The 26538-nt window shown below is 37.1% G+C and overlaps 1 protein-coding gene across 1 annotated transcript in view; it reads left to right on the top strand.

Annotated features, from left to right (window-relative positions):
- LOC124721618 (rab GTPase-activating protein 1-like) overlaps positions 1-22010 on the top strand; it is a 158140-nt gene extending 136130 nt beyond the window's left edge. The window contains exons 15-17 of the mRNA XM_047246677.1: positions 12635-12694; positions 13019-13210; positions 18348-22010. Of these exons, the coding sequence (XP_047102633.1) occupies positions 12635-12694; positions 13019-13210; positions 18348-18608 (513 nt within the window). The 3' untranslated portion in view covers positions 18609-22010. The remainder of the gene's footprint in view (positions 1-12634; positions 12695-13018; positions 13211-18347) is intronic.
- Positions 22011-26538: the final 4528 nt, after the last annotated feature.

The following is a 26538-nucleotide window of genomic DNA, read 5'->3' as shown; positions in this document are numbered from 1 at the left end:
GGCAGTGATACATGGGTTCATCACTTTGAACTGGAAACAAAACACCAATACACGGAGCGGCACCATACCATCTATCCTACGCCGAAAAAGTTCAAAGCCGCACCCTCAGCTGGTAAAGTCACGTCAGTGGTCTTCTGGGACTCAGAAAGGGTTATTCTGTTTGAGTCCGCCCTCATGGTGCAATGGTCATCTCTGAAGTCTATTGTGCTACCCTCAAACAAATGCAAATGAACTTCTTCTCCATGACAACACAAGGCCTCGCACAAGTCTGCAAACCCGAGAGCAGCTCACAAAACTTCATTGGACTGTCCTTCCTCATCAGCCCCATAGCCCAGACCTTGCACCTTCTGACTTCCATCTGTTTGGCCCAATGAAAGATGTGCTCTGCTGGAAGCAGTACATGGATGATGGGGAGGGAGGTTATTGATGCAGCAAGATGTTGGCTCCAACGTTGACCAGTAGAGTCGTACCATATGAGCATACAAGCCCTCCAAGTATGGTGGTGTAAGGCCATTGCATTGAACGGAGATCATATTGAAAAATGGGGTTTTGTAGCCAAGAGAGTGAGAAATAAATGGTGTATTGGAATCCTGAATAAAACCAATGTGCTTTCAGAAAGAAATGTGTTGCTATTGAATGCCCTTCATAGATGTTAATAAATTCCTCTTTTTCAGGAATGCTTTTCTTGCTATTACCAGTCTGAATTTTTTATCTTACCTACTTCAGCCATCATAAGTTATTTTGCTGCCCAAATAGCAAAACTCAGCTACTACTTTTAGTGTCTCATTTCCTAATCTAAATCCCCCAGCATTGTCTGATTTAATACGACTGCATTCCATTAGCCTTGTTCATTTTATATCCTCCTTTCAAGACACTGTTCATAACATTCACCTGCTCTTCTATGTCCTGTACTGTCTGTAATAGAATCATAGTGTCTTCAGAAAACTTTTTTTTTTTCTCCTTGAACTTCAGTTCCTTCTCCAGATTTTTCTTTGGTATCTTTATTGCTTGCTCAGTGTACAAATTGAATAACTTCAGGGCTATTCATGTGCCACCTCCTTAATTTCCTACTATTTTGCAATTTCTTCAGTTTAAATCTACAGTGCATAAGCAGTAAATCATGGTCAGATTCCACATAGGTCCCTAGAAATGTCTCAGAGTTTAAAATATGGTTTCCAAGTCTACAACTTTGTCTCACTCCCTTCTGTTTCATGTCCTTTGACTGTTATATCTGTACAAAATGTAAATAACCTTTTGCTCTCTGTATTTTACCCCTTCTACCTTCTGAATTGTGAAGAGTGTATTTCAGTCAACATTATTAAAAGCTGTTTCTCAGTGTACAAACTCCGTAAATGTAGGTTTGCCTTTCTTTAACCTACCTTCTAAGATAAGTCGTTGGATCAGTATTGCCTCACATGTTATTACATTTCTCTTGAATACAAACTCATCTTCTCCAAGGTAGGCTTCTATCAGTTTTTCCATCCTTGTGTAAATAATTTGTGTCAGTACTTTGCAGTCATGACTTACTAAACTGAAATTTTGGTAAAATTAACACTTGTCATCCCCCGACATCTTTGGAAGAGGAATTATTACATTCTTCTTGAAGTCTGAGGGTATTTAACCTTCTTCTTCATCATGCACATCAGGTGGAATAATTTTTTCATAGTTTGCTCTCCCAAATATCTGAGAAATTCCAAGGAAATTTCGTCTACTCCAGGTGTCTAGTTTAGACTGATGTCTTTCAGTGCTCTGTCAAGTTCTTCTTGCAGTATCATATTATTCATTATCATCTGCTTTGTATTGTGTTTCTATAACATTGCCTTCAGATTCATTTCCCTTGTTGGTGGTATTTTTGGGCATAAAGGGATTAAACGACAGGGTCATCAGTCCCCTATTTCCATTGTATAACCCTCTATATACTCCTTTAACTGTTCCCTAGTTATACAATTTTCTAGAGCCTTGCATTTGTTCTTCAGCCATTCCTGCTTAACCATTTTGTATCTCTTTGATCCTCTGCTGTGTTTGCTATTTCATCTCTCAAAGCTACCCATTCATCTTCTACCATCTTCCTTTCCTGTTTCAGTCAGTCATTGCCTAATGCTCCCTTTGAAACTCTCAGTGACTTCTGGATCTTTCAAAATATTCATATGCCACCTCCTTAATTTCCTACTGTTTTGCAATTTCTTCAGTTTAAATCTACAGTGCATAAGCAGTAAATCATGGTCAGATTCCACATATGTCCCTGGAAATGTCTCAGAGTTTAAAATATGGTTTCCAAGTCTCCGTCTTGCTGTTACATAATCAATCTGAAACCTTCCAGTTTTTCCATTCTCCTCCACATTACAACCTTCATCACAATTCATAAACCAAATGTTAGTTATGATTAAATTATGCTCTGTACAAAATTCTAGCTGTTCCATATTCTCCTACTATTTTTTGTTCTCTTCCTTTTTATACTGTTGAATTACAGTTACCCATAAATTAAATTTTCTCTTCCGTAACAATCCTAATAATTTGTTTTATCTCATCATAAATCCTGTCAATCTCTTTATCACCTGTGGAGACACTTTATGTTGCTAAAAATAGCAGATCTCGTTTTATTGTTTGCTTTATCATTTACACGAAATTTTCCTGTATCTGTCTATATAATCTACAAGAGAAAGCCAGTAAAATACCAAACATTAAATGTAAGCCCCCTTAAAAAAATATAGCCATACTTTTTTGTGAATGACATGCCACGTGAGATTTCCCAGTGAGGAATGTAGTACAAAACTATAGAAGAGCTGGAACAGGAGTTCAGACTATGTTTTAAAACTGGGATTAAGACAAGGATGCACTCCACTGTATGACAGAAGTAAACTCCAAAGCACTGTGTATTGGCCTCAGAACACGGAATGTGAATGACTATTTGGTTGCGTCTAAATGCATCAAATGCTGTAATCTAGGTCACACTACCACATCCTGCAAAACAAAACAACAAGTGCTGGGATGAAGGCCACCCAAAGAAATACTATAACAGATAGTGTGACAAGCTGAAGTGCATTCATATCTTAAAATGGATAATCAGGGAGCCCGGGTTCAATTCCCTGTAGGGGACTGGGTGTTGTGTATCTTTCATCATCATTGACTCACAAGTCGCTGATGTGGCATCACCTAAAAAGGACTTGCCAGCGGCTGAACTCCCCCCGAATATGGCCTCCCGGCCAACAATGCCATACAATCATTCCATTTCATTTAGTGTTCACAAGGAAAAAAAGACTGCTCCATCCATCATTTTCTCCTCGAAAAATTAGTAACTTGGAGTGATTATGGATGTGCACAGTAACGTGACTACTTCTCAGTGTGGCAAATCTAATTTTCAGAATCCATATACAAAACAGTAATTTGCATATTGGGCACAATCACATATCACAAGGGCATGTAATCTCCAAATACTTAATTACACATTATGTCATCAAAAGTGTTCAGGTACATCTCAAGAAAAGTGTTTTCCATACAGCGACATTCACCCAGATCATTGACGTTATTATTAATGTCTCATGGCATAAAAAGACTATTAGAAATAAGTGGGCTGTTCTAATGTCATGTGTTTTGCCATGCTTACAGGTACATGCAATGTACTAATCACCTTGCAGTTGACATTTGTTATATAATATGCATAAACTCTGTAAAATGAGAAGTTGCTGTGCATTTCCAAGTTATAGTCTAGCCAGTGGTTGCCTTCTTAGATGTCCGTCATTACTTACTAGTCTATTGGAGGTGAATTTTCATTCCTGATGTTTTTTAACAACTTTGCACTCACAAGGGAAACTTCCCTTCACCCCATTTAGTGGTAAGGTGACCCAGTGGGTAGAATATCAAAAACTGAACACAGATCAAGGATGAAAACAGGAAGCAGGTTTTCTGAACTTTGAAAACAGAAGGTGAACTGTCCATCTGGTCATTGACGTATCTTTTCGTCATATTCAAATTTGTGTCTGTGTCGTGGTGTAACATCTGTTTGCAACTGTGATGTGTAAGGAAGGGACCTCCAGATGTACGTACCTCCTATTTGTTCAACACAAATACCACCCGTTATTACTCTTGCATTCCCTTTTGCAAGTTTTGCCTATTTAATACCTTTGTTGTAACATATTTTACACACATTTGTATGTTGTTTTCATTTATGTGCAAGGGCTGTGTGGCATGTCACCTGCTGTCAATATGCATAATGTTTAATTGCGATGTTAATATGTTCTTACCAAATGAGTCATATTCTATAACCAATGCATAGTATCGCAATTTCCAAGAATACAGGAGGAGAACAAATAGGTCAGTGACCAGATGGAAAGTTAAAAATTTCGTGGGGAAAAAAAAGTGGGGGGGGGGGGGGGGTCACAGCGGAAATTTGGACACAGATCACCCAGTTTGCAGTACAAGACCATGATCACATAACTGCGATTGTGTGGTTCTTGCGCAGTGCTCGATGTTGCACGTCTTGAGCTGGGACCATTTATTGTTTGTATTTTGCTTCTTTTTTGCAGTGCACTACACCCTCTTCCTGTTTTCATGTTTGATCTATGTTGAGTCTTTAATGGGTTATCCACTGGGCCATTTTACCACTGAAAAAATGGGGAGTTTCCCTTGTCACAAATGTGGTGCCGATGTGTCAGAAACGGGAATAGTTAAAGAAATTAAGGATTCTGACATTTAAAAGATAGAAACTCATGCCTGTGTTTCAGTAATCAATCCTAAAGTTGGTCTGTCACAGTTCTCCTGTCATGTCACTTGCCAGCAATCATCTTCATTTCAGCATAACAGGTGCATACTACATCACCAACAATCTGCCTTACTTACTCACATCTAGGCCTTGTTCTGTGTTTGTATTCTTCTATCATGCCTTGAACAGATTTCAGCAATATCACATGTCATAATCTGTGTTCAAAAATTTCATCTTTTCACTATATTGAGTTCTTTATTAGCCATTTTTTCTACTTTCAATTTTCCCTTCCATTCTTCAATAAAAACTGTTACGAGTATTTTTGACATGTGTGATTCTGGACTCATTGTGTAGTCATTTTCACATCTTCTGACTCTTGCTTTCTTCAGAACAATTAGAATTACATGCTTTTCAAAATCTGATTGACTGTCTCTGGTTTCATAAGTTTTATTCATGAGCTTGTATAGTTCTTTCTCCTGTCCACTCTTTGGCCTGATCCTGTTAGAATTCCATTAGTATTTCATTATTACCTGAACTTTATTTTCCTTCCAAGTTCATGCAAAATTTTTTGAAACACTGAGGTAAGGATTGAATCTTCCTTGTCATCTTCTTGCACTACATTCTCATTGTCAATTGGCCAATTTTCATTTGGGCAACTATATAACTTTTACAAGTATTGTTTTCACATTCTCATTCTACATGTTGCAGTCACATAAATGTGACCACTGCCTGTGTTCGATGTCAACATGCAGTAACCTCTCACAGACTGCAGCTGGCAGCACTAGCAGCAGAGGGAAAATTTATCAGGGGGCATGGAAAACAGTACTGTCGTGTCATATTGCGGAAACACAGTGATTAATCTGATGTTCAAATGGGCAAGATAATTGTCTTTTGGGCCATAAGTGGCAGCATTTCTGAAACAGCTAATTTTGTAAACTGTTCATATGCAGCCATGGTTAAAGTGTACTGTGGCTGGCAAAATGGCACTATCCAAAACTGGCACCGAGGCAACTGTAGAGTACCACAGGCCATAGAAGAAAGGCGTGAACAACGGTTGTGGTGATGTGGGTGAGTGAATAGATGTGCAACTGTTAAGCAGCTGACTGCCCAGATGTACCAGCAGACTACCAACAGTATCTCCTCAAGGACTCTGCTGTGTATGGCCATCTCTACAGCAGGCACCTGGTTCATGCAGCAACAATCTTTGGAAGACTCCAGGGTAAGGGGGACGTGTTATGATCAGAGAACTGTTTTTGTGGCATTCCCTAAGTTATCTCATCATTCTAGAAGGCACAATATCAACCCAAGTTTGAATCATCCTTGGGGACCATGTCCACCATTATATGCAGTTTGATTTTGCTCAGCACAGTGGCCTCTACCAGCAGGACAATGCAATGTGTCACACAAATCGAAGTTTATGCGCTTGGTTTGAAAAGCGCCAGGATGAGTTTATTGTACCCCTTTCTCCACCAAACTTCCCGGATTTAAACCCAATCAAGAATCTGTGGTACCACCTCACTCAGGCTGTTTGCCCCATGGATCCTCAACTGAGAATCCTATTGCAGCTGGCCATGGTGCTAGAGCTGACATGGCTCCACATCCCTTATTGTAGCTTCCAGAACCCCCATTGACACTCTTCCTGCATGTCTCATTCTGCAGAAGGTGGGTATTCAGGCTTTTGACATTAATGTGACTGGACAGTGTATTTTTCTGTCTCCACTACCCTGTTATCTTTTGCATCTCTAAGCACTTTACACAGGGTGTATACGACCTAGGACAACTGGGAGATCCGGGAAAAACCCGGGAATTTTTTCGAATTCCGGGATGTTTCTGTTTTGTTTCAGTTTTCAGTTAATTGTTTGTAATTTTGAATGGTAAGAAATAATACACTAACAAAGGATATTACTGCATCCCGCTACTGCAGAATAATACTGCAGCAATAAAACATGAATGAGGGGGGGGGGGGGGGGACTTAAGTTGCAAAGGAAATGTGCTATGTACACAACATAACACAGTGCTCATACAAGCGTCTGCCAATAGAAAAATGTGTCAAAGGCTTTAGGATGAGTATGCAATGCTTCATAACAACGAATTGCCTCCGATGAGCATGACGTCAAAACTGTTTACATTAGATTCATGTGAGCAGTTGCGAGCGAACCCATGCGCATGTGCAGTTGAGTTGCGCATTTACCTTCTCCAGCTTCTGGCTACAAAAGTGTGGCTGTTAGCTGTATAAGCAAGCAGCAAGATGCTACCTGGAAAAATTTTACTGGCGCACAAGCTGCCCTATTCACTGAGAGCAAACCAGGGTATCTGCCTCGGGAGGCAATTTCAGTCAAGCATTAATCGCCTTGCAGCACAATGAAGAATGAAGAATGTTTTCAACTTAGAGTACATATGGCATTATGCCATAATAATAAAAAAATACAGTACTGGTACTCCAAGAAAGTTTACAACCGAATCTGGACATACGAATGTGCTCTTTAAGCTGAATTACGCGTTTTAGTATGGTTCACAGAATTCCTCTGATGCCTTGTTTCTTTTATGACATAACGTAAAATCTTTTAATGTTCTACACGTACAAACATATAGGCTTACTGCGTCATTGTAGCTGCGCAAGCGTGGTGACGGCTGTTATCTGGCGCTCTCTGGCAACTGATGAAGCGAACCTCTTTCTAACAGGTCCCGGGAAAATATTGCGAATGATTTATTGAAAAGCGTTACTTTCAAAGTAAATTTCCTTTTACGCAAGATGAACAAAGTGCGAGAAAGTGCGAAGAATTTCTTAAACTCACAGGGCGTTTGACTCTCATTTAAAAATCAAGTATTTGAGGATGGCCATATAGAAAAAATTTCGAGCCCAGAAGATCAGACATTTATGTAGGTATTAAAACTTTTTCTGGCACATTTGTGTGGTGTATCTCGCAAAAAAAAGGCCAACATTATATGTGAAAGTTTAGCTTCTCTTGCAGCTTATTAATCGTAGAGACCAATATTATATGTGAAAGCTCTGCTTTTCTTGTGGCAACACTATGCATATTAATGTACACCATTAACTTTTCCTATTTGTGACACGCACTACTTCAACAGTGATAATGCTAATGGCTGACTACATCACGTGTCCTAAGCTCTGAATACCCACTGTATTGGCTGGCGAAATCACGTGACATGAGCTATGACTGGCTTACAAAGGCGCATCGCAATCTCGATTTCAATGCTTCGGAAAGTAACATGAGGTGTTTGATGGAATTCGAATTTATACTTTCGTAATACGAAAATATACAGTGTAAATGGTCTTTTTTCCTGAGTTTCGTTTTCAAAAGGGCTCAGAAATTCTACGCCAGTGTATAAAACCATAACCATTCAAAGTATTGATGAGTTTTACAGTTCTGAGGAATATTATACTGTTACTTCACACGGAAAACGTGTATTTTCACCTGGGAGAGAGTGTGTTTTTAACCGGGATATCCGGGAAAAATCCGGGAATTTTTTTTCCATTTCCTTGTATACACCCTGTTACATCTTGTTCTGTGCTCACTAAAGTGGGTAAAATAAAACTGGCTCAGAAAATATTTGTGAGGTTGATGTGGAATTGACTGTTGTTAATGATAATGACCAGGAGAACTGTCCGTCACAGAAAATGGTGGAAAACATGATTTCGATGCACCTATTGGTTACTGTCTAATGTCTGCGCATGTGCCTCTCCTGCATGCTCTGACTCGAATACTTCACTGTGTCATTACATTTGAGTGAGTGAGAGGGGCAGACGTGTTAAGTGACCAGTTGAATACAGCACAAAATGATACAATAAAACAGTGTGTGATCATTGAATGTTAAGTGAAGTATAGTTCATGGAAAACATGTACGGAATAGTTTCCACAGAAGTTCAAGACTGGAAGTGTTTTGGCAAAATTTCCAGCAAAGTCTGCAATGCAGAACCTAGTGGCAAAAGGCATGAAATGGGTACTATTGTGAACAAAATTGATGACTGCCCAAATAGTGTTCGAACACCAGGAAAGCCTAGAACAAAATCTGCTGAAATCTCAACAACCACTTATCTGTGCAAATGGGAATTAAGATACTGTTGTGTCGAAAAAGTATCAAAAAGGACAAGCATCTGTATCCTCACAAGTTTATTGCTGTGCAAGAGTTAAGGCATCAAGACAAACTTCAGCATATTGAGTCCTGCCAGTGGTTTCCAAGTGAAGTAGAACGGGGGCTTTTGGATCCTCAGTTGTTCATTTTTTCAGATGGGGCCTGTGTGGGTATGTGAACTCACAGAACATGTGCCATTATGCATCAGAAAATCCCCACCATTACTTTGAAGAGCCATTGAATAATCTCAAGATTAGTTTTTTGTGCACAATATCTGGTGTCCGCATGCAACAATATTCTTTCACCAAATTAACAGTGCCAGTATGTTGAGGAATTGTTCAATATGTATGTGGATCTAATCACAGGAAATTAATGGCTTTTTCCAGCAAGGTGGAACAACAGCACACACCACGTTGACAAACTTGTCACAAGTGCATGAGGTGTTTGGTAAAGAGAGGACAGTCAGCAGAGACAACACATTGTCCCGACCGCCTTGATCGCGTCATTGCTCTTCCTCTAATTTTTACCTAAGGGGCAAATTGAAGGGTTGGATCTGCTCATATAAACCTCACACAGTGGAAGTGCTAAAGTATAGTGCTGAAAATACTATTGCTGCTCTCCCCCAGACAGAGCATGTACTCGTTTCTCAAAGTTTGATAAATTGAGCACAGTGTTGCACCAATGTCAGTGGTGAACATTGCTAGCATCTTCTTTGATATTCATTAACAAGGATCAGTCGTGCATCAGTTGTATTGTAAGTAATTTCTGGTCAAGTTTTACTTTGCCCACCCTATATGTTTAGAATAAACAGAAATAAGTGAAGTAATAAAATGAAACTCTTTGGGTCTCATATGTAATCTGAGATAAAGTAAAATTTGACACATGTCTAGTATCTGGCACATTGGCACTAAACATAGCTTTAAAGTGCCCAGATACAAAAGCAGAAACATAAGGCACTGGGAAGAGAGCAAATATTGACACTATGCAGGGCCCTGAGATATTCTGTGGAGCTTACGGCCTACCAACTGATTAAGCAGTGAAAAGCTGGTACATTTGGTTTTATGCACCCTACAAGTGCCCCAGTCAGATGTTTCTGATTTCATGATGAGCATGTTAGTAACTGTCTGCAATTGAAATGAGACTAGGCTCATAATATATTTTGCTTACCAGAGACCTTCAAACACTTTAACACTCATTTTGACAAATCAGTGATCTTCCAGAGCATCCCTTAGGAAAGCACTTCACTCTACAGAAGTATTTTTTTGTAGCAACATGTTTGTTACATGTGGGCTAATGACTGGGCTTCTCTTGCCAAGCAGCTGCTCACAATCTACCCATTTGCTGGCAATTACAAAGAGCACAACATTTTGTGTATGGAGTGATCGTTAAATACTGTGGCAGAATTGAAATATTATGTAAATGATTAATGGAAAATCTCATATAAAGATGTGAAACAAATACTAACAAAGAGATAGAGGGGCTGGCCAGTACTTACCTCAGCTCAGTACAGCCGATAGATACACAAAAAACAGAACCGAAAATTTACATTCCTAGCTTTCGGAACAAATGTTCCTTCATCAGGGAGGATAACCTGGATAACCTGGGTTGTGAGTAACTGAATCTACTTTCCCTTCTTCCCTTTCTTTCCCCTCTCTCCTCCCTGATGAAGGAACATTTGTTCCGAAAGCTAGGAACGTAAATTTTCGGTTCTGTTTTTTGTGTATCTATCGGCTGTACTGAGCTGAGGTAAGTACTGGCCAGCTCTTCTATCTCTTTGAAATATTATTTGACAAATATCTGCAGTATGTAGTGTTTCAGTAGGACTGTGTGGACTTCGAGAAGCTCTTTGTGAATGGTATTGACTAGCCTATCTTATGTCTGTAGACAAATTGATAGATGGAGATTAATGGTGAGGCTCGTTTCTTATCAACAAATTTTGGGCACTTACTGCTCTTGGCAGTTTAACAGCAGGGTTGTCCTGGTGAGTTACTTGTCATCTTGAATTTAAAGAGTAGTCAGTCATACTGCATGGTTTGCAGGGGAGAGATTTTACACGAATTGTGTTCCTTCTACGAAGTGATATGCTCACAGCTGTGATCTGAATCCAGTTGTGCATTTACAGGGCACTTCAGACTGTTGCCCTGTGGAGGAGGTATGTATTCCTCCAAAGTATCCCCTGCCCTCCATATCTCCCTCCCTTCTTCCCTCCTCTCCCTCTCCTCCCTTCCTCCCTTCCATTCCCTCTCTCCCCCTCCGCCTCCAAACACACACACACACACACACACACACACACACACACACACACACACACACACTCTCTCTGTAGTTTTCATGTGTGAAATGTATTTACTAATGTACATGAGTAAATTATGAGCAAATTTACCAGTTAACATGATATTCATTATCCATTAGATTATTCCTCGTATATACTGTATCATTACGCTATCGTTCTGTTTCACTGTGATGTGGGGCAAATCGCGCAAATTTGGTTATGCTGACGACTGGGCTCTAGCAACAGCCCACAGAAATATAGAAACTGCCGAAGATATCCTTACGAGTGACCTAGGAATTCTCAGCGAGTACTTTAGAAAATGGAGGCTACAACCTAATGCTACAAAGACGGAAGTATCTGCCTTCCATTTGAACAACAAAATGGCCAACAGAGAATTACAAGTCTATCTAGACAGGAAATTACTAAATCACAACAAACATCCAAAGTACCTTGGGGTTACCCTAGATAGGACACTAACATTCAAAGAACACCTGACGAAAACTGCAGCGAAACTTAAAACACGCAACAACATATTGCGGAAGCTCTGTGGCACCACTTGGGGCTCCACAGCATCCACCTTAAGAACATCCGCACTTGGCTTGGTGTATCCAGTGGCAGAATACTGTGCCACAGTGTGGCTCAACAGCAAACACACACACATGGTAGATAGCCAACTTAATGCAACAATGCGTATTATATCAGGCACAATCAGGCCAACTCCTACAGTGTGGCTGCCCGTTCTCAGTAACATAGCCCCTCTTAACCTGCGCCGTGAACACGCTCTGGTTAGAGAATTTCAAAAAATCATGACCAACCCTCAATTACAAATCCATGAAGATACTCACGACATCCAAGGAAACCGACTCCGGTCTAGGCACCCTCCACTAAAGACCGCACAGGCTCTGCACCAAACCAACTTTAAAATAAATGAACGATGGAAAAAGGAATGGGAGAGCAGAACAGCAGTAAACTGCCACAGTATGCCATGCATCTTTAGTAAACCAAAAGGATTTGATTGCCCTCGCAAAGTTTGGTCAACTCTTAATCGCATCAGAACCAACTGTGGGAAATGCGCCGACTCCTTACAGAGATGGGGTAAACTTCCTTCGGCTGCTTGCGACTGTGGCGCTGAGAGACAGACGGTCAAACACATCGTGCAGGAATGCCCACTAAGGGCATACGAGGGTGACCCACAGGATTTCCTAATGGCGACCCAAGAGGCAATCGACTATTTATTATCTAAGCTGGACGTCTGCTTGTGATTGCTCTTCTGTGAGTGTAAATTTACAATTGGTGGTGTCCTTATATACAAACTGTTATTTATTGCTCTGTTTATACATATGTGATTTTTTTTTTTTTTTAATCGTGTTGTTTCTGTAATTTTTACTGTGATGTTATGAGCCATACGCTAAATAAATAAATACGCTATATTTTCCATGTTCTTGGGGGTGTATATTTATCCTCTGCTGGGCACTGGAGTATGAATTGCAGAGTAGTCAGGTAGATGCATTTAATTTCATATCTTTATATTAAATGAATCCCTAATATATGTCTTTGGTGTATTATAGATTTGCCAGAGACTGGATGCGGAAAAGATTGCAGCTAAATTGGCACTACAGGAACTAAGGGTATGCCTGAAATGTTATTAATATGTATCTGTAAAATGCTGTTTAGTAGTATGGGTTACTTTGTAATATCCCATCACTATACACTCAGAAAAATTTTAGTTTCAAAAAATCTTTTTGAAAAGAAAATTTTTCACATGTATAACATTGTAAAATATTAAAAAACTGATTATAGATGAAAATGCATTTTTAGACCATCAGTTTTGTGAAAATCTAAATAATTTTTATTAAGGCTTCCATTTAAAAAGAATCTTTTGCAAAATTTATTCTTTTAAATTGTATGATCAAATTTTGGTAATGTCTGTGATAGTAAATATGCTCTTCTAGGCACAAGTTAAGTTATGCAATCAGTGTCGGAAACTGGTCTATGGCACTGAGGAAGAAGTGACAGCAAACACAGGAACACCAGCTGCTACTATTGATCCCCAACTTCAAAGGGCGCAGGAAAGGATTAGGGAGCTAGAGCTAGAACTAGCACAGACAAAACTTGCTCGAGTACAAGCAGAGTGTCTTAATCAGGTAAGTAACAGATTATGAAAAACACAGCTACTTTTGAGTTATTATAGTATGTTACTTTCAACAAATTTTGAGAGTAGTACGTACTTCTAGAACACAATAAAGAAATAAAATGTTCAGATTTTTGAATTACAGATTGAATTGTGTGGAAAAATAAATTGGATTGATGTTGATATGGAACTCAAGTAACAACATTTTAAACACATGATATTGACCAACAGACCATTTGCTTTTAACCAAAGATGTGAAAATAGTGAAAGAGTTGAGACAAACAAGGTCAAACAAAACAGGAACAAGATTTGTCTTATTGGTAATGAAATATTTGTCATGTCATATAAGTGCACAATGTTTTTGCAACCGTATGCTGTGACAAGTTTAACTGAAATCAATTTGATGGCAGTGGATGAAAAGTTTAGTACTTACAAGCTCTTGCACTTTGCTGCAAAAAGGGAAACAAGGACTGACTTAAAATAAATGAGACTGAGGCTTTAAATTTATTTACTAATAATATATGTTATTGTTAAAAGTGGTCACACTTAATGTAGGACTAGTTTGAGTCTAATTGTCTGTATTCATTCATCAATTCCACTGTTAATAACATTTCTACTTGTTGTTTCTCATGAGGCCATGCAGGAGCTCCATCAATCTTGTCTTCCAGTGGAACACAAGAACAGGTCTACAGTAAACTATTCATGCAGTGCCTCTAAGTTGATAAATTTTCATTAATCTGGTCACATCATAAGTTATAGCTCAAAAACAGCTGCACTGTTTTGGAATACCATAACAGACTGTGAGTTGAACCCAAAACCTTGCCTGTCATGGACAGTACACTTACAATCCAAGCACAAGTCAAGATCTACCCTCACAGTTTGTAAAGTAGGAGAGAGCTACAGGCAGAATATGAAGCTTTGAAGGTTGGTTGTGAATAATTTCTGGATTGCTCAATTTCAGTTGGGCACCATTATGCCATGATCCTTGGTGAATAACTGGTTTCAGGTACACAGTGATGCTGAATTTTCAAATCACACCTTGTTGTTGCATTTTGTTGTATTATTTTATTTATCCATGATTGCAATTTCAGCTTTTTGGGCTCTTCTCTACTTGTAATGTAGTATTTACAAAAATTATTTGCACAGTGATGTGGCAACATACTGCACTTGACAAATGAGCAATATTACAACTGTAGAAAAAAAAATAAACACTGTAGTCAGAGGTAACATCATGCTGTCATGTAATAAATATGAAGGTTGCCCAGAAAGTAATGCACCACACTTTTTTCTTCAACAATTCTTTATTGAACATAATGAGAATTTCACACACAAAAGAATGGTGTTTTACCTTCACATCTTATTTTTCCACGTAATCTCCATCCCGTTCTATGGCCTTCCTCCAGTGTGAAACAAGGGCGTGTATGCCCTGTCGGTACCAGTCCTTGTTCTGGTGGTGGAGCCATTGCTTCACAGTGTGAATCACATCTTCATCATCCTCAAAATGTCTTCCACAAATGGCATCCTTTAATGGCCCAAACATCAGCTCACTGCAACATTTCAGGTGTGACAGCTGTGGATGGTCTCCCCGACCGATGCAAATCGTGGAGCTCCACCGAAACGCCTTCTGATGATCTCACTCTCCGTGCCAGTGACTAACAGTACTTCTGTCAACAGCAGATGCTCCATAGACTTTGCCCAAGTGTTTGTGAAAATTCCTGATGGTTTCTTTTTCTGCAGTGAGAAATTCAATGACAGCACTTTGCTTGTAACATACATCATTTCCAGACACCATTTTGAAACTTTCCTGCAGCTATGCTGTCTGTCAGAAGTGATGGAAACTTGGCGCATTCACTCAGGAGACTTCAAATAATACATATGCAATGTCTTACATTCGTAGCATTGTTTTCAGCTGAGCAAAAAATGAAGTGCATTACTTTCTGGGCAAGCCTCATAGTTCATTAGTAATGCAAACAGTATTACTTCATTTTGTTCAGACCTCATGTTTTTGACATTGAGGTAATTGTAAACAAATTAGTAATTTCGTTTTAACAGTGAAAGATGGATCATCCCTAAGATTTGCCTAACGAGTCACAGAAGATGCTGAAAACTGTGACAGCAATTACTACATTTATAGGGACATCTGTGGTTTTCTGCTGCAAACTGAATTAGTTCTCTTCCTTTTTTTCTCTTCTTAACCATTCACTGTCAAATTAAAAGCTACACCAAAGAATTATCAGTAATTAATTTCCATTCACACCTATCATGAAGCATGATAAATCATTCCTGAATCTGTTGAGACCTGTTGTTTGGAGACTAATCCATTTGAGGACAATACAGATCTTGGAGTAAAATTTTCTTGTAGCTTCCTATACTGGCCAGCAGTCCTGTTATGCACATTACACAAACTTATTGTCAATAATGCATATGGTTTTGCACAAGAAATTCTTTATGCAAAAATTTCACAGACTATTATCTCACATGACATTAACAAAAAATTTATTGGAACAGGTCAAAGTATATTAAGTTCCTGAAGTTTTAGAAGATCATTATCTATACTAAATTGTAAAAAGAAAGTTTTGAATCTCCTGCATACATAATTGTGAATGTGTGTGTGCTAAGATTCAGTGGTAGCAAAGAGTGACAGAGAATGTTTTATGGGGAAGAAGGAGAAGAGGGAGGGAAAACCAGCATAAATATTTATTAATTTGTACCTCACAGCTTCAGTAAGACATTTTGTGTACATACTGCCAAAAACTGCTGTTAAATAAAACTTCATTTTGTTGCAACTAGTCATCGTTGGCAGACTTCATAGCTCAGAGTGGTATAAACCATGTGTCCACGATTACAATACATGTTGAATACTTGGTTAATACTGTAGAAGCAAGTGGGCTGTTATGTTGGCATGAACATAAACTGGCATTACTTTCTGTTCCTGGCATTTCTTATTAAAATGTACACTGTCAATTTATTTTGCTAACTGTAATAAAGGCAGATTTTTTGAAAGTGCATCCCTTTGCACTTCCATTAAATCAAAATATGCTGCCAGTTGACATTCAGTAGCATTCTAATGATTGTATATTGTAGCAGACCAAAACATTACTGACTTACCTGCCTACTCTGCTGTGGGACGTAATGTGTGGGACATGAGTTGTTCATTGGTTCCTTGTCATCTCCACAGTCTTGTAAGATGACCAAGCATCAGAGGAATCCTGCACTCTTAAGTGAAGAGAACTGGATGGCACTGACTCAGGTTCCATTCTGGTCATTTTCTTGCCCACCTTCTTCACGCATCACAGTACTGGGAGTTGGTTTGTAGTTTGTAAGGTTGCTGAGAGATAAATTTCATCATCTGGAGATGGTTATGCACTGTCTGGTTCGACATAGCACCCCCATCTTTCTCCAAAGTGCACTGCACAATTTTTGTAGCCTTTTCCTTAGGTAACGTACAACACACAGTTTGCAGGTAGCTACCTTCAGCTGTTGTCATTGACCACTCACAATCATTATGAGGCAAATTTTGAGTGTTCATTAGCAGTTGAATGTTTAAATGACATTTCTGTGGTGTAGACCAATTTGGCAGGCAACTTTCTGTATCTTGCCATATTGTGGCAACGTACATGGCCCTTGAAGGGATGTTGACAAGACTGAACGCTGTAATGAGGTGCATTGTCCTGTTCAAGATGGGGCCCACAGTGTGCTCTACAGAAATGCACTGAGAATGCAAGGTTTCTTTTACATCAGTTACAAAGGTGCCTCTGTGTAGTGGTTTTCTATGAACTAAACAATATTGAAGGGGAGGTTTTTGACAAAAATGCCACACATTATGCGAGTCATGAAGGTGGTGCAAAATTTTTCAGAGCAGTTTATGTAGTTTCCATATCAAGTATCAGTATGCACACTGAAAAATGTTTAACATTTGATTTTAAATGTTTCACTCACCGTATGTTCTCTTGTTGTGGACTAAGTTTCACCACAACTCATTCAGACCTCTGTGTTTGGTGCAAATACTACATAATACTCAAGTTGCTGCGAAGCACCTCCAGCAAGTTTTTTACAAATTTTGTCATCTCTTCCTTCAGTAGACACGTTTATAGTTTATTCCTTCTCTTAACAATATGAAATAGATTTAAAGGAATTACTTATGACAAGAACAGCAGTACACCTGATAGCAATTGTTTTGGAATGTGGTAGTGATTTGTTCTGTGGTAACTGATGCAAACAGAAGGAGCTTTTTATTTCAACATGAGATACACTAGCACCATCAAAATCCTGTTGCCATTTACACTTAAAATACTCTATAGAGGTTGCAGGGACTTCTATTTTGTCATTTAAATATTTTATAATGCGGTTGGTGAACGACAACATGTCATATGGAGTGGTCCTTTTGGAATTCAATTTGTGATTTACTCAGAATTTTAATTTTACTGACACACTCAGCACTGCCAGAAAGTTTCAAGTTTCACACTCAGCTAAACCGGTAGATAAATATTATCATCATCTTTAATGCCTACTTTGTAGAAATGTAACTTTCTAAAAAAAAAAAAAATCTTCAAAAAATTGTGCATCACATGTACATCTGTCTGAAACAGCTACATGGGTAGGAAAGACTTATTTCAAATACTTTGCTTGTAATATTATCAAGTGGCAAATTAAACTGTTAAAATTACAAGAAGATAGAACGACTGGCCAGTATTTAGCTTCAGGGGCTAAAATTTCCACCTTAGCTGATAGCAACATTTAAAGTACCAAGACTGATCCTAGCATGTGGATCTTATATGTTCCTTCTTAAGAAATGAAAGATGAGTCAGTTGTGGTAGTTTGTATGTGTGTGTGTGTGTGTGTGTGTGTGTGTGTGTGTGTTTTTACTTACATGACAGAAATATTTTAATATTAATACTAATTTCATTTATAGTTTAGCACCTTCTCATTCCATTTATAAATTAAAAAGTCATACAAATGTAAAATATTCAAGTATCTGTGCCGATCACCATTTCAGGCTAATGAATAGAATTGAGAAATGTGATTGTTGTTTGTGCTCTCTTAAATAGAAGGAAAGTGTTAGTGTAGAGCAAGAAAGGAAAAATTAAAAGTACATTTTACATACTATAGCATAGATTTTTATTTCTTAATATTAATGTAATTTCTTTCAGGACCTTCTACACAAATTACATACAGCTATTACAGAAGCACAAATGAATAAAACAACATGGCCACCATGGTTCCAAAAGACATTAAGCTCAATAAAGGAAGTGGCAAAAAAGGATCTTAAAGATGTAAACATTAAGATATATCCTAAAGAGGGAAACAGTAAAAGTGAAGTATCAGGAACAAGTCCCAAAAGACGTGATTCAGCACCTCCATTCCCAAGAGATTCTTACAGCCGTGATAGCCTGTTTGATGCAAGTTGTTAAAAAGAAACACATTTGTGGTTATGATTTTCACAATGAGCTTGTGTTTCATCTGTGTCTGTTGTCCCACAGGTAACATTTATGGTCATTTTTTTCAGTTACATGTGCATGTATTTGGTGTTATGACTGTAGTTTGTGTAGAGAAATACTCAAATGTGAATGAGTTAGAGAAAATTGAATGAATGTTGTATATTATGTAAAAATGAATCTCTTCCAGCAGGCCTTTCATTACTCAGGTGTTTCAGTTTCATTCCTGTGAATGTATTATTTAGAGTGACTGAGAAATGCAAACAGCTGATTAAATGAAAAGTAGATATTATATGTTACTGCATTGCTATACAGGAAATGGATGAGCTATTGTGGATTCATTTGCTAGTCATTGTCTCTTATGCCAGTTTGAAGAGACCACACTTAATGTAGAGTGCTGTGTATGATGCTATGAATGTATATTTTTGTAACATAGTGAATGAGTATTCTAACGTAGAAAGATTATTCCTTTTTTTGTTCCCTGTCCCAGAGAAGCCATTCTAAATTACTGTGATCTGAAAATACTTGTAAAGTACAGTTTTCTATTTTGTCTATATACCAATTAAATGATTTTCTTTTAAAAAGGGGATTATGTTATCTGTTAAGTCATTCTGTTTCTATAGTACAAAGATATAATATTTTCCACGCTAAGTTGCAATTTGTGAACCACAAATTCATTAGTAAGAAATTTATTGTATTTTGTTTTGCACAGTTTGTTGACTATTCCTCACTTGTTAACATCTACCAATTAGTATTACATTCCATGACCTTGTCATTACAGTAATTTAATGGTACTGCAGTATGAAACACCTGACAAAAATGAATAAATGTGGTTATGTACTGTACTACAATCAGAAGCAACCATTTTTCAGCATTGTGATGACATTTGTGTAACACGGTAGTTTTGTTGTAGAGTGGATGGCAGTATACTGGTTAGATGTATACTTTTATTGTCAGCAATGGGCTTACTTCCAGACCCACTGCCATTAAACATTCCAGTGCAGTTGCAATTTTCTAATATAAAATATTCCAATTATGTTACCTGCAAAATTCCCACCAAAGTGATGTTAGAGCAGCAGTAATGCTTGTGTACAGATCTTGTACTGTGCTTTCATCATTGTCATAAAGTTTGTGCTAATGGTATTCTAAAATCAGTATGCTGCTCTACACAGCAGGAGAGGTGGAGTGAAGAAAATCAAGTGGAAAAGTTACAATTACGATTGGTGGAGAGGAGAGAAGAAGGCGGCACCCAAAAACTAAATTTGATGGAGTCTCCCAATATGCAAGAGAGCAAATGAAAGCAAGATCATGAAACTGCGATGTTAAAGATTCTTTGATTGAAACAAAAGATCCCAGGGGTACTGACTGTTTGCAAAATAGTGGAAATGTGTAAGGTCTTGTAAGAGCTCTCAGGGAATAAGAAATAAACATGAAGAAAACATAAAATAACTGTAGACAATTTTAATAGCAAAGCAAAGTAATAGTGATAATGATTACTCGATGTTGGATCACTGAAAGTAACAATAATGAAATGACTTCACCTAAACCCAAATGAAGGCATACAAGAAGTTTAGCAGAAAAGAAGAGCTGCCAACATTGATAAAGAAAAATAGTGACAAAAACTGTTTTTCCTGCCATTATTCACATTAGATACTTAAGTAGGCACATGTGTATTCAATCTGTGACGCTTCCATACAGTCACTTTCAATTTAGATTTATAAATTTTCTTACTGCCATCATTTTCTTCTGTTAACTAAATTTTAATGATTTTATTCACACCATAGTCTCTGACTTCTTTATCATATGATGCTGATTTTTAAACCAATTAGAAGAGATGTAATACCAATATTGCATTCACATGAAATTGAGCTTCAGTGTTTCATTTTGAATGGCACTCCTCATTGAATTTTGGTTAACTGTTTTGTGTAACCACTGAATAAAACATATGACAGTTACTCATCGGTTAATGATGCAGGTGTGCTAGAACATCGACTTGTTATGCTGTAGAGTGTCAACATTTTATTTGCATTTGTTTTCCACTCATACAAATGCCTTTTTATTCTCAAACTGATGATTGAAATATGGCTATAATTTCTCATCTAAGCTTTGTCATTTTCTTTATCGAAGGTCAGGTATATTGTTGCACCATTGATCATTTCAAACAACAAATAAAAACACCTGTTAAAACATTTACTGTGGTATTTCTGCATTCAAAAAGAAAATTAATGAGCATGTAACTATTATTTATTTAGTATTTAATTTGAATAATGGAGAGCCAATGTTTGATTTTGAGAGAGGACAATAAAATTCAGCTCTATTTGTACTTGCAGTTTACTTAAAATAATAGAAATAGTAATCATAAAAATAATGAAATAATAAACAGAATGAAGTTGTTGCAGATCTATTGCTTGTTAAGTTTAAACTGTATAAACAATGACAGAATGTTTAATGATCTTATACATAGTTTCTTTTTGGGTAATGATTTACCATATTAACAAGTTCGTTGTAAAAAAAAATCCGTCTTGATGTCTGTGTTCAGTATACATGTAAATCTTGCCTCTGTTAATACAGCAGTGGAATCAGTGAAGATGACCACTACTGTGGAAGGGTGGATCGATATGTAAACAAGAACAGAAAAATACTCACTTGTGTAACTGAATTATGTTCATCAGAAGGTGTGTGTGTATGGAGGGGGAGGGGGAGGGGGGGAGAGAAGCGTGTGTGCAGTCTGTCGTGCAAAGCACATGCGTGTAGGTGCACATCTTTGCTCTCTGAAGAATAATGCCAGTTCAAAAGCTTAGTTGCTGATCTAGATATCTAAGTGCCTTCCCGTTGCTAATGTCTGCATTGTATAGTATTTATCATTTGTTATTGCAGTGCTTGTTGTCGCTCTTGATTAATTTACAATACAGTAAGGGACAAGAATACTCCTTAGCCAAGCAGGTATCAGTGCAGATGTGTGTTATTTACCTGTCTAGCATAGCTTAATATTATATGCTAACTGCCATTCATAATAAGATGTAGGCTGTGACAGTGTAAGCTATTCCAGTGGTTCTGGATAATGCTGTTATTGCGAAGTAATTGTAGTGTTCTTTATATGTACATGGTGTTAGGTTTACTTTTATGTAATACCTGCACAGAATATGGATGAAGCAATATGCTATAGAGAATTCTTCTTTTGTAAACTTTAGATTAAGTTACATTTCTATTAGTAACTTCAGTCGAAACAATACTATGAAATTACACTTTGGTTTCTATGAGCAGGAGAAAGAAAATGGAAAAGTGAAATGCGCTTTTAACCATTCCTTCATATTGGTCATGTGCTTAGACATCGAACAGAAAGAGGAAGAAATGAATTTTTGGAAGAAGAAACAGAGATTGGAGGGGGGGGGGGGGGGGAGAGAGAGAGAGAGAGAGAGAGAGAGAGAGAGAGGAGGAGGGGGGGGGGGGGGGGGAGGTCAGACTACGTGTGTTTCATACTGTAAAGACATTTGAAACATTTCACATGAAAATCAAAATTATTTTGGTCAGAGAGTGAATTGACTGATAATGAGATTTGCTATTTGAGTATTTTATTTAGCATTGTTTGTTTGTAAGTCTCTGTAATACTGCATTGGTTCATGTTTCTTAATAACTGCCATCTGTGCCTTAGGGCACTCCTATTTATACAAAACCTGTTTAGAGTAGAGAATGATTAATTTGATTTTGTTCTATCTTGTGCTCTCTAGATTTTGAATTATATTTGAACAAAGCCTTTTATTCTTTTGACAATAGTCATATTCAAATATTGCATTTATGATTACTTGAAAATTATCCTGTGCTGGTGCTACTGTTTATAGTTGCAGCATGAGCAGTTGCCATGGGCTGTATGTGTTTATCTGCTGATTTATTTCTGGGAGTATTTATGAGTTATTGTATTGTTCCCAATTATATCTTCATATGTTCATATGTAGTTTTAATAACTTTGAGCTATGCAAAACTGCTGACTTAAACAAATATCAGTCAGGCATTTGTTTTCGGATGTAAGTGTAACAACAAATGGCTGACACTATAACATTTTATTTACACTGTGTTATTGTGAATGAATTGAAGAAGTACTTCAAAGACTTTAGGCAGCTTATAGTTATCTTAATTTCTAGAGTAAGAGTAGTGTGTATGTTATTATTAGGGAATTACAGTGTTTGGATTATCTAAATAAAATCTTGAATCTTCTGCAGATTATGTGCAGCTATGTAGAGAGATGAATACTGTTAACAAAAGAGCAGATTCTGGATTCTAAAAATTGAATGTTAGAAATGTTGGAGATTGCATATTAGAGGGCCCTAAGAAACAAAGCTAACTAATGCCTGGATATTAAGTGACATATGGATTATGCACTGGCCTTGTTAGATGTAGAGTTTTGAATATGGGTCAATAGTCCTTATCAAACCAAAACATAACATGATAAATGAAAAGGAAAACAAAGAGTAATACAACACAAAAGACATGAAATTATACAAAAAGTAACAGGTATTGGAAAAACTGAAAGGGTACAAGGAAGTTAATGCTGTAGTTGGAGAAGGAACAGTTTGTTCTTCCAGTATCAGCCATTTCACATTGTCAGCTTTTTGTGCAACTTTATTGTAAGTTGTACCAACCATTCCACTGACTAAGTGTCATGACATTCCTGTCCATAATTGAAATTCATTTCTCATTAGACATTCAGTTTTGTTTTGTAGATCCAACTGTTGTCATTTGCAATTTAACTGCATGTCGGGGCCTAAATTATGAACTTCTCATGTGCAGATAGTGGTCCAGAAGAATGTATCTTTCCCTTGTACTTACTTTTCAGAATAAAATTTGTGTTAACTATAATTTTAGATCTGAATTTTTTATTATTTCCAAAGCTGCAACTGTGATAAACAATATAAAGCTTATATGTAATGGACACAAATTTGTTTATTTTTCTCTGAATCAAGAAAACTTTTGATTGGGTGTAAGACACTGTTAAAGATGCCTTTTTTAAATAGGGATTTATTTTATTGATGTTGCCTTTTCTTTTTCAGGTAATTTTTTTGTGGCTGTAGTAATATGTGATATAAAATTTTTGAGAATGAAAAATGTAGTTTATTTACATACAATTTGTAATACAGCATACAAGAAGTTTGTATGTGTTAATTATGAAATGTTAGTATAATCTGTTCATAATATCCAGTACTCTGTCTTGAAATGAGTATACACCCCTTTGTTATAGTGATGTATGTTATTTACATCTGTAAATTAACAAACAGAGTCGAAGTCTTGGAAGCCTGGAAGTCAACTTGCATAAATTGTGTACTTTTCTGGTCATTCTTTGTTAGAAGCTAGTTTGAAATTTTCATTGTATATGTTATGCTGTACTTTCAGTATCAAGATTTTTTTGTACATAATATCTATAGTGTTGCTTATCTTAATTGAAAGGAGTTTAGACATTGTCTTTTTTGGTATACATGCAATAAAACAAAAGCTGTCATTTCCACAAATAATGAGATTTCTAACAGTATTATTGCTTTATCCTCTATTGGAAACATTATCATTTTGAACATGACAATGAGTAATGTATTTATAAATCGTAAATACCAGATGTACTTAACATTGATCAGTGTTTATGGTTATGTAATTCTAACTAATACAGAGCAATATATTCCTAGTGAACAAAACTAAAAGAATGGTTATAGAATTAATTTTTTTACATTTGTAACTTCTTTTACTACTGAAAAGTGTCACCACTCTGCTGGAAAACAAGTAATTCATATAGCATAAAAATATAGTTTGTGTTTTCTTATGTGTTGCATTTATTATTGTTAAATACTCATGTTTTGATACTAGTCTGTGAATTAAGTAACAATCCGAAATTTCAGAAACATAAATGTTAGCAACTACAATTACTGCAAAGAATATTCTGTATTTACATTACCAAAAGCATTTTTTTACAATGTACTTGAAATGAACCACATGCAGATTTCTGTGGTAAATAAACATTATGTATTCTGAAATGGCTCATTTGAGGACTACACATACTGTAGCCATATCAACTTCACTTCCTCTCTTTCCCATTATTTTCGTTTCATATATGAACTGGAATTACCACAAATAGACAGACAGTTCTATAAATAACATAAGATGTTTGATTGGTAGTTGATTGGGAATCTACATGTGCAAAAGTTCAGGGGCTGAGGATGAGGTTTCTTTTAACATTTCTTGTTTTTTTCCCTCTTTGGATGTGATATAGATCGACGTAAACATATATAATCTAGTCGGACTTGAGACACCTGCTACATACATTCTCTGTCATTTAAGCCCTTTGTGTTTTTGCACAACAGGCAGTGCTAAGAAACTGGAAAGATAATGAGGTATTTGAGGTGTTCAGGGACAATTTGCTGTTTGACATTGATGCATCAATTGAATAAAGGAGTGATTCTCATGGAGAATAGGTTCTTGTAGAATTTTAAATCTCCAATTTACAGGCCAAACAAAAATTGACAGTAAGCCATCTAGTAGTCAACAACAGAATACTTCCACTTATTCTCAAGGAGACGAAACCCAATTTATGAAACAGTAATTTCTAAACTGGTCTGATAGTACAACAGTGGGGAAAAAACACAAAACAAGCTGCTAGAGAAAAATACATTGGAAAAACAAGTGAGTGAGCAACACATTACCTAATAGCATTGTGTAATAGATATCTTTTTGACTGGGTTATCTGTCAGTGTCATCAAAAATATTATTTTTAAGAGAAGTGTCCACATAATGCAGAAGTGGAAAAAGGATATAGCTCATAGCTAAAGAAGAGCTTAACAGGATTCTTTCTCCCTAATCTTTCTTCAGTTATCATTATTAGTGCTGTGCCAGTGATCTGAATAATCCACTCATGACTGAAGCAATGGCAAGAAAGAGGTGCAAACAAACAATAAAAATGCTATAAACTATGTCCCCTAATTATGGCTTTGAACAAAAATTTCCACTAAGTGGGGCTTTCAGATCTGATTTCAAGTATCAATGAGAGTAGTGTTACATTCACTGGATGGTTTTCCCTGAAGAATTGCAATCCAATGAAGCCAGTGAAACATGGGTGTATTCTCTGGTGTCACACACAAATGTCTAGATAGATCTATGAATTTTATGTCTACCACAGTACAGCACTCAGCGACAGTCCGACATATCTGAAAGAACAGATACAATCTTCATATAGATAAGGCTTACCGGCCAGTGATCTTCTTCAGTGTGGATACATTCACATTGCTCAAACTCTTACAGGAATCAGTAGACTGACTGCCGTGAGTAATTAGTATAGTGAGCAAGGGCACTACAAATGTTGTGCGTAGACAGTAAGTTGGAAATATGGGTCTCATGGAGAGTGTGCCAGAGATAATTCCCTGCAGTCGCACTATCCACTGTGTCGTCGATGATTCAGTCAGATAGAGCATATGCCTTGTAAACACCTGTAAGCAGCTAATGGTCTGAATTTCATTGTAATTTCAATCGAAGGATAATGTCACATCTAACCAAAAGAATGCAGAACATTGCACTAACGAACAATTCAAGTAATGTAAGCAGGGGAGATTCTTCTGACTGGGGAGAAAACACTTATGGTGCTCCACAAGGCTCAATCTTTGGTCTAAACAACTTTCCATTTAATATACAAAAAACAGAATTAATTCTTTTTGTGGTTGTCACATACATAAACAGAAGAAATGGGAAATAATGTTCTTAAAAGTATTACTCAGTGCTTTTCTGCAAATGGTGTGTCTCAATTTCAAAAAGGAGAACATATTCAGTTTTGCACATCTAAAAGTACTACACTAATAAGTGTGACACATGAGGAAATAATAATTAAGAGTGTCATAAATTTTAGGTGTCTGTGATGATGAGAATCTGAACTGGAAAA

This window comes from Schistocerca piceifrons, chromosome X (genome assembly GCF_021461385.2).
Source record: "Schistocerca piceifrons isolate TAMUIC-IGC-003096 chromosome X, iqSchPice1.1, whole genome shotgun sequence".
Lineage (NCBI taxonomy): Eukaryota > Metazoa > Arthropoda > Insecta > Orthoptera > Acrididae > Schistocerca > Schistocerca piceifrons.
Note: the sequence above shows the minus strand (reverse complement) of the source record. Positions and strands in the feature narration are given on the sequence as shown.